Here is an 18,471-nt window from a genome sequence, read left to right as displayed (position 1 = left end):
CAATAAATAATATGATGATAAACAACTAAATTACATTTTCTATTTCCCAGGTGAAGATGATAATGATAAGGTACTGCTAACCGTGAATAATAATGGAACGAGGCTTGTACCGGACCAGAAACAGAGGTAATTGTGTACTTATCTAGTTGCATTAGTGTGGTGTAAAAATATGTATCACAAATTTAGTTTGAAAATTGCATGTTTTGATAAATTGGTATAACCTTGTGAAACCATAATTTATGTTTTTACATAGCTGATTCTGATCTAGTAAAGTTTTCTAGAATAATATTTAATCCTGTTCGATATTGACCTGTTCATTGCCTACTTTGCCATGACACAAATACATATCACAAAAATAGGGTGTTTATTTACTTACAATGATATGCATCTTACTTTTGGCATGCAATACAATAAATACTGTGTTTGATATAGTAGTGAGGATTCAAAACATACTATAATTTCCTGTTGTTATCTCTGTGTTGCAGTGTTAGTTTTGTAATCATGTGACATGGTTACTGTTATTATCTGGATATATCGTCACAATTTTGCAGATTCTGCATGTTTAATATCTGCGTTTTATTTGGCTTGTGAGACCTGAAAAATAGTTTGCACAGGAAGAACATGTTCCTGTCATTGTATGAAATGCAGTGTCAGCTTATTTTTTATTTTTTTCATTGTTTTTACCAATATTCAACTTTATATTTGATAGATGTTATGAACTATAGATGTGTATATTGTTCCATCAGTTTTGGTGGAGATATCTTTTTAATCCATGTTATAACTTTGTATTTCTAGGAGCCTCCAGCAGTACGAAATCATAATCATAGTCGTATCTGCTGTGGGTATCCCAGCATGCATAGCAGGTCTTGCAGTTTATTGTTGGAAGAGCAAAAGGAACAGAGAATACCAGTCTGTTGGTTAGTACTAACATGATGAACCATTGAAAAGTACAGTTCAGCCTGCTGTACCTTTGCGTAAGACAAACCTTCCTTGGCAGAACCTCATTATAGTAGTCTGTATCTTTTTGTCTACAGCCTAGATTAACCTGTGTTAAAGTTTATTTTTTTCTTCAAATAAAAGCTTGCGTCAAGAAAAGGGTCTCTTGCTTGAACCCACACAGACAGAGGTGAGATGGCAGTGATCCTTAACGGAGAGCGCTTTAGACCACTCGGCCACTCGGGGACCTGGCTTCTTCGTGAAAAGTGCCCAACAGAATTTGACCAAATTCGACAGAGGATTTTGACATATAGGGCTTTCAGTTTTATAAAAATGATGTTGATCTACTGCCAGATAAGACTGCCATAACCATTAACAAACAGTACAATGCATGTACAAAACATTGGCCTGATATGTGAATCATCCATTAACATTACAAGACATGTACAAAACATTGGCCTGATATGTGAATCATCCATTAAAAGCACAAGGCCATTCCAGTGGCCTAGTGGTTGGAGTGTCCCTATTGGATGTGGAAGGTCTTGGGTTCGATCCCCGGCTGAGTCATACCAAAGACTTACAAAAATGGTACTAATAGCTGCCTCGCTTGGCGCTCAGCATTAAGAGGTTAGTGTTAGGACTGGTTGGCCTGGTGTCAGGATAATGTGACATGTCTGTAGCTTGATGCCCCAGTGCTAGGCATCACTATCAACTGCCACACTGCAGACATCAAAGTAATATGACTGAACTTTTTTTTAAAGCTATGTTGATAATCCAAATCTCTCTCACACACACACACGCACACATTTTTTCAAATTTCATAAGGTCTTGATTTGAGAAGTACAGTATTTACTCATCCTTCTATTTGTTTGTGCACCCTACTGATTTTTTAAAAAATGCACAGAACTCAGTCATTTCATTCAAAAATTTACAGTTTCTAACCTAACGATCACTAGGCAGCTCCTAACATTGTCATTTCAAACCAAATGGAAGGCTGTCAATGTCAACAACAACCAGACACTGTCCTTTTCTGGTTTATAGAACACTCCATAGCAGTAAAAACTGTGATATCTGCATTAAAAATCTGCCGCAATGCTAGCCATCACTACAAACTGCCATACTGCAGGGATCGTAGCGATATGACTGAAAAATTGTTAAAGCTATGCTGAAAAAACCAAAACAAACACATAGCACAAGGCATGTACAAAATATTGGCCTGATATGTGAATCATCCATTAAGAGCACAAGGCATGTACAAAACTTTGGTATTTCCTGTTCATTTACAGAAATTGAAACCTGATGCATGCACTAAATTAATTGATAGAAAACTGTTTGTTGCTAGGTATCAGTGTTGCACAATTTCTATCAAAATCTTAAAGATAACAAAGAAAACACTATCAGGGAAGAAACTACCACACAGTGCACACTTTTTTAAACCTAATATGATCTTATTATCAGGAGATCGCTACCAAACATGTTGAAAGCTATTCAGTTGGGGTGAAACTAAAGACAAGAAAAGGTCAGAGGTCACAGTTATGGCAAAGATGAAAATGAAAGTAATGGTTTTAGCACAATAAATTTATTGTGTTTGTACCTACATAGGGAATTGTTCAACACAGGATGGGTATATAATAAGCTGTTTAGGGTCATTAGACACATTCAGATTCTTTTGAAGTGGAAGTCCCTAATCTTAGTAAGAATATAGGCTTTTACAAGAGAGATCACTAAGTGTTCCAAGCGATCTTGAAATATGGCATCTTCATTATTGTTGGACTTGGCATTGCGTATTATTGAAGGCTTGCATAAAAGACAGGTAATGTACATGCAATGGAGTCCAGATATTGCAGTGCCAGTTATTTATTAGGCAGGCTTTGGAGTCCACATACAGCAATGCCAGTTGTATATTAGGCAGGCTTTGGAGTCCACATATTGCAATGCCAGTTATTTATTAGGCAGGCTTTTGAGTCCATATACTGCAATGCCATTTATATATTAGGCAGCTAACCATATTAAGGCAAATGCCCTGACTGACATAGGCCCTGATACAAGATGTATCTTGCTACATAGGCCCTGATACAAAATGTATCTTGTTACATAGGCCCTGATACAAAATGTATCATGATACATATCCTGTTTTCCTCAAAACGAAATATGCTCTTCAGTTTCTTGTCACTGTTCAGTAACACTTTAGTATTATTTGATTTTTAGACATTTAAATAAATGCCAAGTATATTTCGTTATACAAATTAGCAGTAATTATGACAAAATTAAATTACAATATATACATTGTAAGAAATTAGAAAAACTTAGTTTTCCCTCAGTTCAGGTGGCAATGGATTCATACAATTACAAATATATCTAAGTTTTAAGTCTTGCATATTATAATAACTTTGTTGATTACCCTGATTCACATTGCTGTATCATTACATGCCATTAATGCATTTGCTTTTCAGATTATTCTGATGGGCCCAGTGACAACAACAGCAGTAATGGTGGTGGTGGTAGTAGCAGTGATACTGATAACAGACCAGATAGTGCAGTGATTACACAAGCTACAGAAAAAGTTCTTGGTTTGTACAGATCAACAAGATTCATCTAAAGTGCTTTTCTGTGACAGGGGTCATGTTAAGTAGTGAAATGTATATTTTTGACTGCAGTTTCTCTCAAACCATGAAAGCAAAGTTGACTTTGCCTTGCCACAATGTTAGCACCTAACTATAACCATTTTCCCAAAGAACCCACTGATATTGTGCCCAGAATAGTGCATTTTTCCCAGAATAGTGTACCTTGCCCAGAATAGTGTAATTTGCCCCAGAATAGTGTATTTTGCCTCAGAATAGTATACCTTGCACAGAATAGTGTATTTTGCTCCAGAATAGTATACCTTGCACAGAATAGTGTATTTTGCCCCAGAATAGTATACCTTGCACAGAATAGTGTATTTTACATACATGTTAGGTTACCTTTATGATATAGAAGCAGCTATTCTACTACCATTGTCGGGGCCCCGAGTGGCCGAGTGGTCTAAAGCTATCTCCATTACAGATGACTGCCATCTCACCTCTGTCTGTGTAGGTTCGAGTCTCGGATTCGGCCAATGTGGGTATGTGAGAAAGCTTGCCAGTAGCTTCTTGAGGGTCAGTGGTTCTTTCCAGGGATTTCCTGGGTTCTTCCTTCACCATTAATACTGCCCGTCATGTATAGCCTGTCAAGTGCTGAAAAATGGCGTTAAACCCTACAACAACAACTTCCAGTGTCAGGGTCCACAGATAAAAGACAGAAAAATGTGTCTACAAATATTTGCATAATTATATTGTTCAACAGAACTTGATTTCACCTAATTAATCAGGCTTTACTCTCAATGACTCTACAACAAATCAGTTATTACATATTTATGATACGAGTTGTTTAGCACTAGATCATGGAAAGGAAGTTAAAACTTTTCTTTCATATAAGTAAAGCATTTGATCATGTTTTGAATTCCAGATTACTTTTTGAACTTAAGAAGATTGATGTTTGAGGTAGTTTACTGTTGATTAGAACATTAATTGTCATTTAGAGAACAAAGAGTTGTGATGAATTCCTGACTCTTGAATTTTCAATCTATAAATCAGCAGTCCCTGAAGGACTGATCCTTGGACCATTATTTTTTTTAGCAGACATAATTGATATCGTAAATGGTATACAGTCATATCCCCGAGTGGCCGAGTGGTCTAAAGCACTCTCCATTATGGATCATTGCCATCTCACCTCTACGTGGGTTCGAGTCTTGGATTCAGCCAATATGGGTATGTGAGAAAGCTTGCCAGTAGCTTCTCGTGGGTCGGTGGTTCTTTCCGGGGTTCTCACAGGTTCTTCCTCCACCATTAATACTGACTGCCATGTATAGCCTGTCGTATGCTGAAAATTGGCATTAAACCCTACAAAAATAACAACAATACAATCATATACTAAGACTATTCATTGATGATACTAAACTATATATAATTGTTGAAAAGCCAGAGGAGGCTGGCCAAATTCTAAATTCTGACATTCAAAAATTTCAGGACTGGTCCCATCTTTGGCTAGTGACTTTTTACCCACACAAAACAGTCAGTGCTCATAACACAAAAGCAAAATCCAAATAACCTTCCTAAACCACTTATGTCCAGTAAAGATATTCAAATAACCATCCTAAACCACTTATGTCCAGTAAAGATATTCAAATAACCATCCTAAACCACTTATGTCCAGTACAGATATTCAAATAACCATCCTAAACCACTTAATATATCCAGTAAAGATATTCAAAAAGTATTCCAGCATAAGCACTTAGGTATTATACTGTCTTGTGATGCTTCATTTTCTGGAAAGGCTTGGGAGAAAGTTAATATTTTCAAGAATTTAAATTATAGATTGGATTGGTTTTCTTTTAAAGAATGTATAAATCTTTTATACTTCCCGCATTTGACTATGCTGATTGTATCTGGATAATTGTACTATGCATGACTCGGAAGAATTAATTTGGAAGTGATGAGAATAGTAGCAGGTGCTACCAAGAGTGTGACTCAGGCATTATTATATGAGGAAACCGGGTGGGATAGCCTGAATCACCAACACTATTAGCACAGATTAAATCAATTGTTTAAAATGTACACTGGTTTTCCTCCAAATTACTTAAAAAATATAATTCAGCCTTATGTTGCTAACAATGATACCTACACCACTCAATCATCAAATACTAATCGAACTCCCTTGTACTGAATGACACTTTAAAATGTCATTTTTCCCTCCATATTTCAACTGTGGAACTTGTTACCAATTGAAATAATCAATTCAGATTAAGGTGATCTTTGTTGTAACTATGCATCTCTCTGTCCAATGACACCATAGATTTGCTTCAGATGTGGAAGGTTGCGGGTTTGAGCCCCAGCTGGGTCATACTGAAGACTTATAAAAATGGTATTTGTAGCTGCCAATCTAGGCACTCAGCATTAAGAGGTTAGTATTAGGACCGGTTGGCCGGGTGCCAGGAAAATGTCAGTGGGTTGGACATGATGCTACATGTCTTCAGCATGATGTCCCAGTGCTAGACATCACTTTAAACTGCTGCACTGAAGACATCATATCGATATGACTGAAAAATTGTTAAAGCTGCATTAAAAATCCAAATCACACACACGATAGATTAAGGTGATCACTGTTGTATATATGCACCCCTCTGTCAGTGACACCATAGATTAACATCAGTGTTCAGGTTGTTATAGTCTGAATATACCTCCTCGTTTGTTTGTACCCCATACCAATTTATGAAATGAAAAGCATAAATGAGATAAAAAATGTGTTGAACTTAGTTCATTCATTGATTTATAGTTTCCAACCTGATTATGACCCGGGGGTCCCTAACACAGTTATCGTGTGCGTGTTTCATTCCAATTGGAAGTTTTCAGTGTAAAAGATGACAGTGCTTGCCAGTCATTTTAAGTTCCTGGACAAGTCCATTTTCAGCGTAGGAGTAAATATATGACTACACGTAGAAGGAAAATACTAAGTCATCTGCTTTCAATATTTACAATGTTGAATTGAGCAAAGGAAAAGAATGATAACTACAAATTTGCCTTTTACATGGATTTAACAAGTGGTGTAGTTTCTATGCACATGTGTGCAAAGGGCTATAAATCTCAACTCTTAATCTTATGGTAATTTACAGAATTATCCAACAGCTACTGAATAGGATGAACTACATCTCTATGATGTTTAAGGAAAATAGAAACGCCCATAGTGTACACACTATTTTGATGTATTAGTATGGAAAGTCAGTTAAGGATGAAAGGTGCAGACTGTGACCCAGTTAGGGCCTCCCTGGTCACAGTAAGATTATAAATTATATATCAATGAACTAAGTTCTGTGCATTTTTCATCTCATTTATGTTTTTCATTTTTTTTAAATCGGTAGGGTTGTACGAGCAAATGGAGAGGTATATTCAGACTAGATAAACTTTTTACTATCTAGTTAAATAAACAGAAAAGGAATATCGCTTTTTCATTATGTAGCATAATTATGGAAGCTGTGAAAAGCATTGTATATTCACTTTTATTCATGGGGTACTGATTTTAGGTGTTTTTAGTCATGGGGTACTGATTTTAGGTGTTTTTAGTCATGGGGTACTGATTTTAGGTGTTTTTAGTCATGGGGTACTGATTTAAGTGCATATTATTTATGGGGTACTGATTTATGTGTTTTTTTTATTCATGACATCCTAATTTAGGTGTTTTTATTCAGGGGTACTGATTTAGGTGTATTTTATTCATGGGGTACTTATTTAGGTATATTTTATTCATGGGGTACTGATTTTGGTATATTTTATTCCTGGGATACTGATTTAGGTGTATTCTATTCATGGGGTACTGATTTAGGTGTATTTTATTCATGGGGTACTGATTTAGGTGTATTTTATTCATGGGGTACTGATTTAGGTGTATTTTATGGCTGTTACAAATCACTTATTTAAAGATCCTTGACAAACGTAATTGCAGGAAATTATATTTCTGGAAGACACCTTATAATGTATGCATGAATGCACAAACAAAAGCACAAAAAATGATACCCGCAGAAATATCTCAGATCACACTATTATTAGAACCATTTGACATTTCTTGATTTTTCCATGCTGAGACATTCTGTATGGTCATTAAACTTAAAAACGGAATGAAATATATAATGCTGGAGTTGAAATTCACTTGTAGGGCTCAAATTCACAAGTAAAATGTTTTGTACATTTGAGTGTATTTTGTAGTCATTTACCTATTTGAGCGTTGATTTAGGGTGGACCAGTATTTATGTTTCATTGAAAGAATATTCTGTGAAGAATAATGTTGAGTTTGTTAAATAAATGTCAATGTGTTCTATTGGTAGCTTCTTTCTATTAGTTTTGATGAAGCTAATACAATACCATTGCTCACTCTGTCTCTTTAAAATACTACTAAATGCTTACACAGGGATAGCGGACTAGGGATATTTGCTTACAAATATTTTAGAGGGGTCATAGAAAAGTTCCAGAAAACAACCTTTCACATTTAACTTGTTAAGATCTTCAGCCTTAACATTGTTGTTGTTAACTGTTTAAGATTTTTTATTGGGCAAGTGTAATAACTTTTCACCCCCTGTAATTCATAAGTACATTTTGTAATCATGCTAATACGTTAGTGGTGTATATTGCTTCTAATGTTGTGATATGTATCAGGATAATGTACACTCCGATACAATATGTATCTTGATACATAGTTCATGATGCAATATGTATCATTCCTGGGTCCCATTGCAAGACGTATCATGATGCATTGGTCCCAATGAAAGATGTATAAGTTCTGATGCAAAATGTATCATGATATGTCCCCATGTATGATGATACTTAGATCCCTATGCAAGATGTGTCATGATACATAGGTCCCGATACAAGATATGTCATAATACGTAAGTTCTGATACAACATGTATCAAAATACATAGGTCCCAATACAAGAGGTATTATGCACAGATCCTGATACAAGATGTATCATGATACATAGGTCCCAATACAAAATAAATATGATACATGTGTCCCAATAAAAAATGTATTGGGGCCCCTAATGTTTGAGTGCTCACCTTTACATATCACTGACATCTCTGTCTGTGTGGGCTCCATTCTTAGGTTCACCCAGTGTGGGTATGTGAGGAAGCTTGCCAGTAGCTTCCCATGGATCAGTTGTTCTTCCCGGGATTTTCCCTTGTTCTTCCTCCATCAGATATGCTTTCTACCATGTATAGCCTGTCAGGTACTAAAAAATGGTGTTATGTCCAAAGTAGCGACAAAATGTATTATGATACATATGTCCTGGTATAAAATGTATCATGATACAAAGGTTACAATACAATATGCATCATGATACATAGGTCCTAATACAGGACGTATCATGATACAAATCCTGGCTTTATTTTCTTGTAATCAAACAAAGATGGCATTCACTGCCTTGTCACATTTTTCAGTGTCACCTGTTGAGAACTTGGTTTTACCAGTTTCAAGTGTCACTGAATTCATACAGTCACAAAGTTTAATCATAGGTTTTAATGTCAGCGATATTACATTATAGGGCTGACAATATTTTATTTGATATCATTGCAAAAAATATTGACTACCCTGATACTTGTTGCTATCATTATATATAATGCATTTGCTTTTCAGATCATTCTCATGGGCCCAATGACAACAATAGCAATCATGTTGGTGGTGGTAGTAGCAGTAGCATTGACAACAGACCAGATATTACACAACCTCCAGAAGAAGTTATTGGTTTGTACAGATCAACAAGATTCATTTCATAGGACTTACTCCCGGAGACGGGGCTAATGTGGGGGCTAATTTTGTACATTCATGTATATTAGTTATATATTCCTGATCAAGTTATTGTATTATTTTATTCCTGGAATGAAACTTGGTCGGTGGGGAAGAATATTGATGAATACTAAACAGATGTTGTCACTGTGACCCATATTTCACACTTTACTGTCTTTGGTGAAATTTGGTGGATCTTTTTGGTTTATTCCTAACATATAGATAGGAGGGAGCCATCAACTAAATAGAAATTATACTAAATTAATATACAATATCGCTGGCTTTGGCAGACATCATGGAAATATTATTTGACCTAAACAGAGGGCCATATCAGTGGTGGGTTTTCACCATGATATCTAGTTGGTCCTACATTTTAAAAAAATGGTGCCAGTCGGACCACCAATATTTCCCATATGATAGCCATCCTAAAACTCTTGTTATAGGTACTTCTCCTTTACAGGTTTAGCTAGAAGATTTCTTATGATGTTGAATTGCTTTGAATGAAAATGTTGTTCTAACTTCCAATCGATGACAATGGTGGCCAGCTTGGAAACCTTGTTTTAGTTATTTCTGAATTTATTGTAGAAATGACATGAGGTTTTCACTAAAAGACTTCATGTTATCCATCATGAAAATCTTGCCACAGTTCTCTTTAAGGGATTGTCAATATTGTAAGTAGTTCATTCTAAATAAGACTGGGACTCTGATCATACCTCCAGTATGGCTGCTATGATAGCAGTCTTGAAAATCTTGTGATAGCTGCATCTTCTGAATCGAGTGTAATATCGTCATGGCATAATACTCAAGGATTTCTTATACCCAATTGGCCTAAAATGAAAATGCTGCTGATCAGATGTCCAACATGGTTGTTATAGCATCCATCATGAAAAGCTTGCCACAAGTTCTTTTTAAGGCATGGTCATATTCACAATTAAAAAAAGCATTTCTCACTCTATATAAAATAGGTTCTTAATTAAAATGAGGCAGCATGTGACCTACAAAAATGTGAATAATATTGCAACAGCTGCTTCATCAGAATGGATGGTCTGACCAAAATGTGTGTGCAATATGTAGCTTGGCATTAAATTAATGCTGATACAGCCTCAAGGAGTTTGCTTGAATGGTGTCATTGATATGAAGCATCCATCATGCAACATCCGTTATGTGCGATTCATAAGCATATTTTCACAGTATTATCAATCTCTTTCCATAATTTATAGGAGCCATTTCAACCTAATATGGCAGAGAGCATCCTTGGATGAAAACCCTCTAAGTTTGTGTAAATGATGCTGGTCTGCAATGTAATATGGCAATAATTGCTAGAAAAAATGCAAATAGTTACAAGACTTCTCAGAAACTACTCAACCAGATTTGATAGAAGGCCTATATAAAGATGTTCAGAAATGACCTGCTATCCATTATGGCCACCATCACTAAACCTGAAAGAACTTAAATGTTCTAGTCTCGACAACCAAAGCATGAATTCCTTCAAAAAATCTTGACCTGCCATCCAACATGGTAGCTGTTAATTAACATAAAAGTTATTTAAATACTGCTTATTACAACAGATTTTAAGTAAGTTTGTCAGAAGCATCTTGGCATGAAGCTTTTCAGCTTTTTTCAGATGATGCCTATCTGCCGTGCAGTATGGCAGAAATCAGTGTTGCATCCAAGATATGGGGATATATGGTCCACACATTTTTTTTGTTGTAGATAGCTTCTGCAATAATATGCCATGCATATGGGGTGGGGATCATGCAAAGAAAGGGCTCTTCTCCTGTACTTTTAAATTGTTGCTGTTAAAACCATGGGAAATAAAAGAATAATTCAGTGATAATACTTTGTGACAAGAAAAGTGAAATTAATACTATTGCAGCTTTGCACATGTGTGTTTTGATTTTGCCAAGACTGGTTCTGCAATTAATGCACTCTCATTACTGTCCATTTGAGTACAGCCTCATTAAAGTCTATTTGTGTACTGTCTTGTGCAGTACAATTGAGTAGTCTCAGTACAGTACAGTACAGTACAGTACAATTCCTCCATCAGTACAGTTGATTACAGTCTATTTGAGTACCACCTTGGTACAGAACATTTGAGTAGTCTCATTACAGTACAGTTGAGTACAGTCTCAGTACAGTACATTCAAGTACAGTCTCAGTACAGTACAGTTGAGTACAGTCTCAATACAGTACATCTGAGTAGTCTCAGTACAGTACAATTGAGTGCAGTCTCAATAAAGTATATTCAAGTACAGTGTCAGTACAGTACAGTTGAGTACAGTCTCAATACTGTACATTTGAGTAGTCTCAGTACAGTACAATTTAGTACAGTCTTGGTACAGTACATTTATTTCTCTACAGTACAATTGAGTTCAGTCTCAGTACAGTACAGTTGAGTAGTCTCATAACAGTCCATTTGAGAAGCTGTTGGCAATATTATGTACTCTTATATTCAGTAATATGTATTGAGGAAGATTAAAAACTTCTTGCAAGGGCTGAGTTAACAGCTATACTCTAAAATAGTTTTCTATGCAGAAACATAATTAGTTTGTATTTAGGTCAGAGGTCGCTGTATCACCTGTAAATGTTTACTGCTCTTTTGGAAAAGGGAAGGGGAACTTCTTTATTGCAAATCCTGGATCTATTGCTGCATTACTGAGACTAGAAAAATGTTTCAACAACTTTCTCTTCTCAAATGTACTCAACAGAATTTCACCCGACATGACAGCATCCTGGCATAAAGCTCCTCAGAAATTGTTCAAAATATGTTGATTTGCCCTCTAATAATGATCACTGTTACTAAAAATGGAGAAAAAAATCATTTCACCAGTATCTGTCAATAAAACAAAAGAAAGCTTAATATGATTGATCAGATTTGATAGAAGACTTAGGTCATTTGCATCTGTAACTATTATGCTAATCCACAATCCAATGTAGCTACAATCACATCAGATAGAATTAAAGCTTTAATGACAGCTCATGAACTTCTTTATGGACATTTACAAGATTTGACATAAAGCATTCTGGTTTGAATTATTTTCAGTTTTTGTAAACGATGTTGATGGCCCTCAGTTGTGGCTGAAGATGTTTAAAATAGGAAATCTTAAAACAATTTTATTTTCATGATCAGTCAACAGACTTTGAAGAAATTCTGAGATGGAAAGCAGCCTATTAACAGAGATTTCACAGCCAATTACCTTTGCATTTTGCTTTTAAGGTCTTCAGCTAGTTTGCCCTAATTTGGCACCACATGTTTGTTTGTTTCACCAGGTCTCAGACTCATTTTTCTTATAACCTTGAAGCCTCCTTTTGGCTTTTCTTTGCTTAGAGGACATGCACACAAGCAAACACACACTCACATGGTGCAGGAGAATATAGCAGTAGTGATGTACATTATCCATCGGGGGCTAGAGACAGTAGTCATTGATTTTGGCTCACCTTGGTCCAAAGTCGAGATCACTAAAGCTGAGAATGGAAGTTGCATTTCTTAATGATAAGTCAAGTTTCCTTGATCTCATTTTTATCATACTTCATAGGATGACAACACTTGAACAGGGAAGGCTCACAATTAATTCTAATGGTAATAAGGGAATGGTCAAGGTCATTGATGCTGACATTTTAATTTGTTTATATTATACAAGCCCTCATGTTTGCCACAACCAGTTTTGATCAACTTAATAGTTACATTACATAGAAGTAAAGGGCAGAGTTTCCTATGAAGTCTTTTATAGATCAAAAGTTAAAATCATTTAACATGAGATTGCAAAATGATCTTAAATCTTACACTTTTCATTAAAATAGCTATGGTTGCAAGGATCAACGACAGCTATTATTCTGATTGCTATTTTATTAAAGTTTATTTGGTTCCTTTTTATGTTAGAAAGTAAAATATTGATATTTACATTAATGTTACTGTTCCAGCTGATTGTGACCAGTTAATGTATTATAATTTCTGTGATTTGATCAAGTTTAGTTAGTTTGACTGTGTTGAGGTAGGTGTTATGATTTCCTTACCAGTGTTTGATGTTCTTAGAAGGTCACAAACTTTTTGTAAGATTATAGTGTATATTTAAAATAATAACTTTGCATGTTAAGGAGTTTTCTCTTCTTTTGCTTTTATTATTGTTTTATATGCCTAAACAAACTAAACATTTTGTGATTAAGCCTAAATTTGGATGCAATTTAGCTTAAGTTTGGATGGCTAAATATGCTAAGCCATGTGCCACTAAACCTGATTTTGGATGCCTAAACTTATTTAGCTTTGTGCCATTCAGCCTAATACATGCATGCACTACAGTACTTTACTTTTAATGTTTATATTAATACATATGCTTTCCAGGTTACAGACACAATGGTGCTGGGTATGGTAGCAGCAATGGCAGCAGTAAACGATCTGTGGCCATTGTAAAACCTCAGCCAAAGGGTATTGGTATGTACTATTGTAAACCCACAGCTAATGGGCACTGGTATATGCCATTGTAAAACCTCACTTACCAGTTACTGGTATGTGCCATTGTTAAACCTCAGTTAATTTGTACTGATAATGAACTGTTGTAAAACTTCAGCTAATGGGTACTGGTATGTACTTTTGTGGTTGTTGTTGTGATTTGGATTTTTAACGTAGCTTTAACAATTTTTCAGTCATATCGCTACGATGTCTGCAGTGTGGCAGTTTATAGTGATGTCTAGCACTGGGGCATCATGCCGCAGACATGTAGCATGATGTCCCACCCAGTCACATTATCCTGACACCGGGCCGACCAGTCCTAACACTGACCTCTTAATGCTGATCGCCAAGCGAGGCAGCTGTTAGTACCATTTTTGTAAGTCTTTGGTATGACTCGGCCGGGGATCGAACCCACGACCTCCTGCATCCGAGGCGGACGCTCTAACCACTAGGCCACCGGAGCGGTCTTGTACTTTTGTAAAAGCTCAGCTAATGGGCAGTCTTACAAAATTTACCCTTAAAATACGGTCTTAGGCATACAAGCAAAAACTACGGGAAAATAATCATTGCCGAAAAATCCGGAAAATGTGTTTATCCGTGTTTGCTTTGGAACTATGTTTCATATTAGACGTAGTGAAATTGGTCAGGGAACCAGACTAACTTTACAGCAGCACATTTGATGCCTTAAACTGCACATATTTGTTCATGCGAAGCATCTGCATGATCAAACTGTTGATCTTAGAATTTGTTTTTAAATGGCGTCCAGCATGCGATGAATGTTTAAGACAGAACAAAAGGGGAATTAAGCCTCTTGAAAAGTGTTAATAATCAACAAAGAAAAATAAAAAGGAATATTCAGAATATAAGCTGGAAGGGACACAGTTATGTTTATTGAACATCACGTGCCAATTTGAGTACGAGTCATGGCGGGAAATAAGATTGCCATCATCATGTGAAATGGAAAAAGGAATTACATCAAGTTGAGAGATAACAACACGCCATTGAGCTCCGTAGGGTTTGGGACTAAAATTTATGCAACTGTACTAGTGGTAAATAAAGAGTATGCGTACTTTACAAACTTTTCAGTTGAACATAATGTTTATCATCGCTGCACATTCCAAATACCAAACTTTTAATAATGTTTTCCAGCATTACAATAACAGTTTATAGTATTTTGTTACACATTACTGAAAACTGGTCAAACTTACGGAAAAAATCAACAGCCTTACTGAGATGGACTCGTCCAGGTTGGCAGGTTTGTAATGGGTACTGGTATGTACTTTTCATAAAACATCAGTTAATAAATTCTGGTATATGCCATTGTAAAATCTCAGCTAATAGATTCTGGTACTTGCCATTGTAACACCTTGGTATATACTGGTGTATGTCATTGTAAAGCTTCAGTTAGTAGGTACTGGCCTGTGCTATTGTAAAACCTCAGCTAATGGGTACTTGTAAATGCTAATGAAAGAAGTTTATTATTTGATAGTACCCCATTTATTCCTTATCATTCAGGTGAAATAGTGTTGTTATTGGGTTTAACGCCATTTTTCAGTACAAGATAGGCTATACATGGCAGCCGGTATAAATTGTGGAGGAAGAATCCAGGAAAACCCCTGGAAAGAACCACTGACCCACAAGAAGCTACTGGCAAGCTTTTTCACATACTCTTATTGGCCGAGCCCATGACTCGAACCCACGCAGACAGAGGTAAGATGGCAATAATCCATAATGCACTTTAGACCATTCGGCACCCCCAATTGAAATGTAATATTAAATGGAGTAAAGGCATACCACAAATAATGACCACCCTTGTTTTAGGCCACCCCAAATCAATTTTTTTTCTCCAAGAACCAGATTTTTCTATCATTATTTAATACACCTTATTACTGAGACCGCCTTTTAATATGACCAGTTTGAAGTCTTGTGAGTGGCTTTATTAGCAAGGGTTTGCTTGATATAAGGTCAGTTTTTTTTCCAGCCTGTTTTAGTGTAAGCTTGACATAATGATCAGTTTGGCATCCAAGTCTATGTTCGTGTCTATATCTCTGTCTACACCCTAGCATAAGGTTTCTAACATTCTATACCGCTCCGGTGGCCTAGTGGTTAGAGCGTCCGCCTCGGATGGGGGAGGTCGTGGGTTCGATCCCCGGCCGAGTCATACCAAAGACTTACAAAAATGGTACTAACAGCTGCCTCGCTTGGCGATCAGCATTAAGAGGTTAGTGTTAGGACTGGTCGGCCCGGTGTCAGGATAATGTGACTGGGTGGGACATTATGCTACATGTCTGCGGCATGATGCCCCAGTGCTAGACATCACTATAAACTGCCACATTGCAGACATCATAGCAATATGACTGAAAAATTGTTAAAGCTACGTTAAAAAATCCAAATCACAACACATCTAACATTTTATACACTCACCATAATGCAAAACATGTTATGATGTCAACCATGTGTTTGTCCATCAGTTCCCATTTTTGTTTGTTTGTAGACTTTTCTACAATCTGATGTTAGGAAACTTTGTAAGTAACATGCATTTGGAGTATGGAAGACTCCTATTGATTTTGGTCTTAAAATGTGATTGTCACAGTGACTGTCAGAAGGAAAACCATTAACACAATAATTGGACATGTATACAGGTTACTTGACTAAGCTATGTAAATGATTTTTGTTTGAGAGAAGAAATACACCTATTGATTTTGGGTCAAAAGTGAAAGGTCTTGGTCACAATGATTCAAAGAAGAATTATGGTTTTCTCATGATATCTTGAGTTCTTTATTTCCTGCTGTGACCAGACTTTGTATGTGATAACGTGAGTTCTTGATTACCTGCTGTGACCTGACTTTGTATAAATCTTGAGTTCTTTGTTACTTGGTTTGACCAGACTTTATAATATCTTGAATTCTTTATTACATGCTCAGATCAGACTTTCTAAATGATATTTTGAGTTCTTTATTACTGGCTTTGATCAGACTTTGAGGATGTTTTGCAATCAAGACAAGCAATTCATTTTGGTAACAACAACTTGAAGCTCAGGAACAGAAAGCAGGGACAAGAATTTTCACAAAACTTAAGCTATGTACCTCTTGCCTTGACTAAACTTTGTAGCCTTCTTGTATTGAGACAACTAAAGACACCTAGTGGGTTTGGGATTTTGAGGTAAAAAGTTCTAGGAGAGAGGGACGGAAGGAAATAAATTAGTTTCCACAGAATAGCTCAAATACTGTGCCGCAAACCATGACCAAACATAGAGGTTGGCTTGCATTTAAGATGAGAAATGCACATAACAATTATGGGATTGAAGGTCACACTCGTCAAGACAGAAAGAAAAAAATAGTTCCATAAAATTGACCTTAGTTGTGTTGTTTACCTTGACAAAATTTTGTGGTTGAGTTTCATGTAGGCGAAAGGAGATGTAATCATTTTGGATTCAAAAGGTCAAGTATATAACTGATGAAAGGGTGTTTTATGTGAAAGAAGGATAGTAATAAAAAATTACCAATTTGATTATTATGTACCAATTAGGTATTCTTGTTAGATTATGTTCAATGTTCAGGTTTGTAACTAGATAAAAAGGCAATCTAAAAAAAGTGTGTTTGGAGGGAGTTGTTCTTGTTTGTAGCTGGTATTTTGCTTGTCATGAATTTTCAGTTCAGTATTTGTTATGACTTTTTTCTCAAAGTTCACATAACCAATTTCAACCAAATTTGGCATGAAAGGCTTTTCGATTTTTGCAAATGATCTGCCATCAAATATAGCCACTGTTATTAAAAATAGAAAGCCTCTATTGACTTTTCAGAAACCTATCTTCAGAATTTGAACACATTTTTACAAAAAGCATCCTGCCATATAGCACTTTAAGTTCATACAGATTTAAAAATCTTGAGTTGACAACTAAAATCTATTTTTAGTCAAAATATAGCTTAGATATTTGTTTTCGTAAAATAAGTATCCCATTTTTTTAGCATTAGTTTTGCTTCAACAGAAAAAAAACATTGCTGTCAGAATATAGTGGCAATGATTTGTCCATATGCAGGCATAAAGTAGTTAGATTTTCAGAATAAAGAATACATGAGAAGACAGACTGGGAGTTAAGGCAGAAGATAGACTAATGTGATAGTGTTATTTTATACATTTCCAAATAAACCATATATGGAATAAATAGGATTTTAGGGACCAAATAAATGATACTGCTTGGTTTAGGCAGTGGACTGATAACTATATGCAGGCAAATGATGTGTGGAAATAAATGGGTGGGAGTGTGATCACTATATTTAGGAGATTACCAGTGGCTGGAGGGTAGTGTGATCACTATATTTAGGAGATTACCAGGGCGTGGAGGGGAGTGTAATTACTATTACCAAAGGAGGGAGGGGATTGTGATCACTATATTGAGGAAATTACCAGTGGGTGGAGGGGAGTGTGATAACTATATTTAGGAGATTACCAGATCGCTGGAAGTATGTGTGATTACTATTACCAAAGGAGGGAGAGGATTGTGATCACTATATTGAGGAAATTACCAAGGGGTGGAGGGGAGTGTGATCACTATATTCAGTAGATTACCCAAGTGGGGAGGGGGATTATTTTCAATATATTGAGATTACCATAGGTGTGGTGGGTGGGTGGGATCACTACATTAAGTTTACCAGATAGGTTGAAGGGGAGTGTGACTACTGTATTCAAGAGATTACTAGACTTCGTAAGACTTGGTTTTAATTTCATATATATGACA

At 36.1% G+C, this 18,471-nt stretch overlaps 1 protein-coding gene across 1 annotated transcript in view; it reads left to right on the top strand.

Moving 5' to 3' along the window:
- LOC149774885 (uncharacterized) overlaps positions 1–18,471 on the top strand; it is a 51,164-nt gene that overhangs the window by 31,656 nt on the left and 1,037 nt on the right. The window contains exons 7-11 of the mRNA XM_089944673.1: positions 51–126; positions 796–917; positions 3,390–3,506; positions 9,137–9,244; positions 13,626–13,715. Of these exons, the coding sequence (XP_089800799.1) occupies positions 51–126; positions 796–917; positions 3,390–3,506; positions 9,137–9,244; positions 13,626–13,715 (513 nt within the window). The remainder of the gene's footprint in view (positions 1–50; positions 127–795; positions 918–3,389; positions 3,507–9,136; positions 9,245–13,625; positions 13,716–18,471) is intronic.

This window comes from Sinohyriopsis cumingii, unplaced genomic scaffold, assembly GCF_028554795.1.
Source record: "Sinohyriopsis cumingii isolate HCF-2022 unplaced genomic scaffold, ASM2855479v2 utg000127l, whole genome shotgun sequence".
Taxonomy (NCBI): domain Eukaryota; kingdom Metazoa; phylum Mollusca; class Bivalvia; order Unionida; family Unionidae; genus Sinohyriopsis; species Sinohyriopsis cumingii.
The sequence above is the reverse complement of the archived record's forward strand: the minus strand, read 5'-3'. Positions and strand labels throughout refer to the sequence as shown.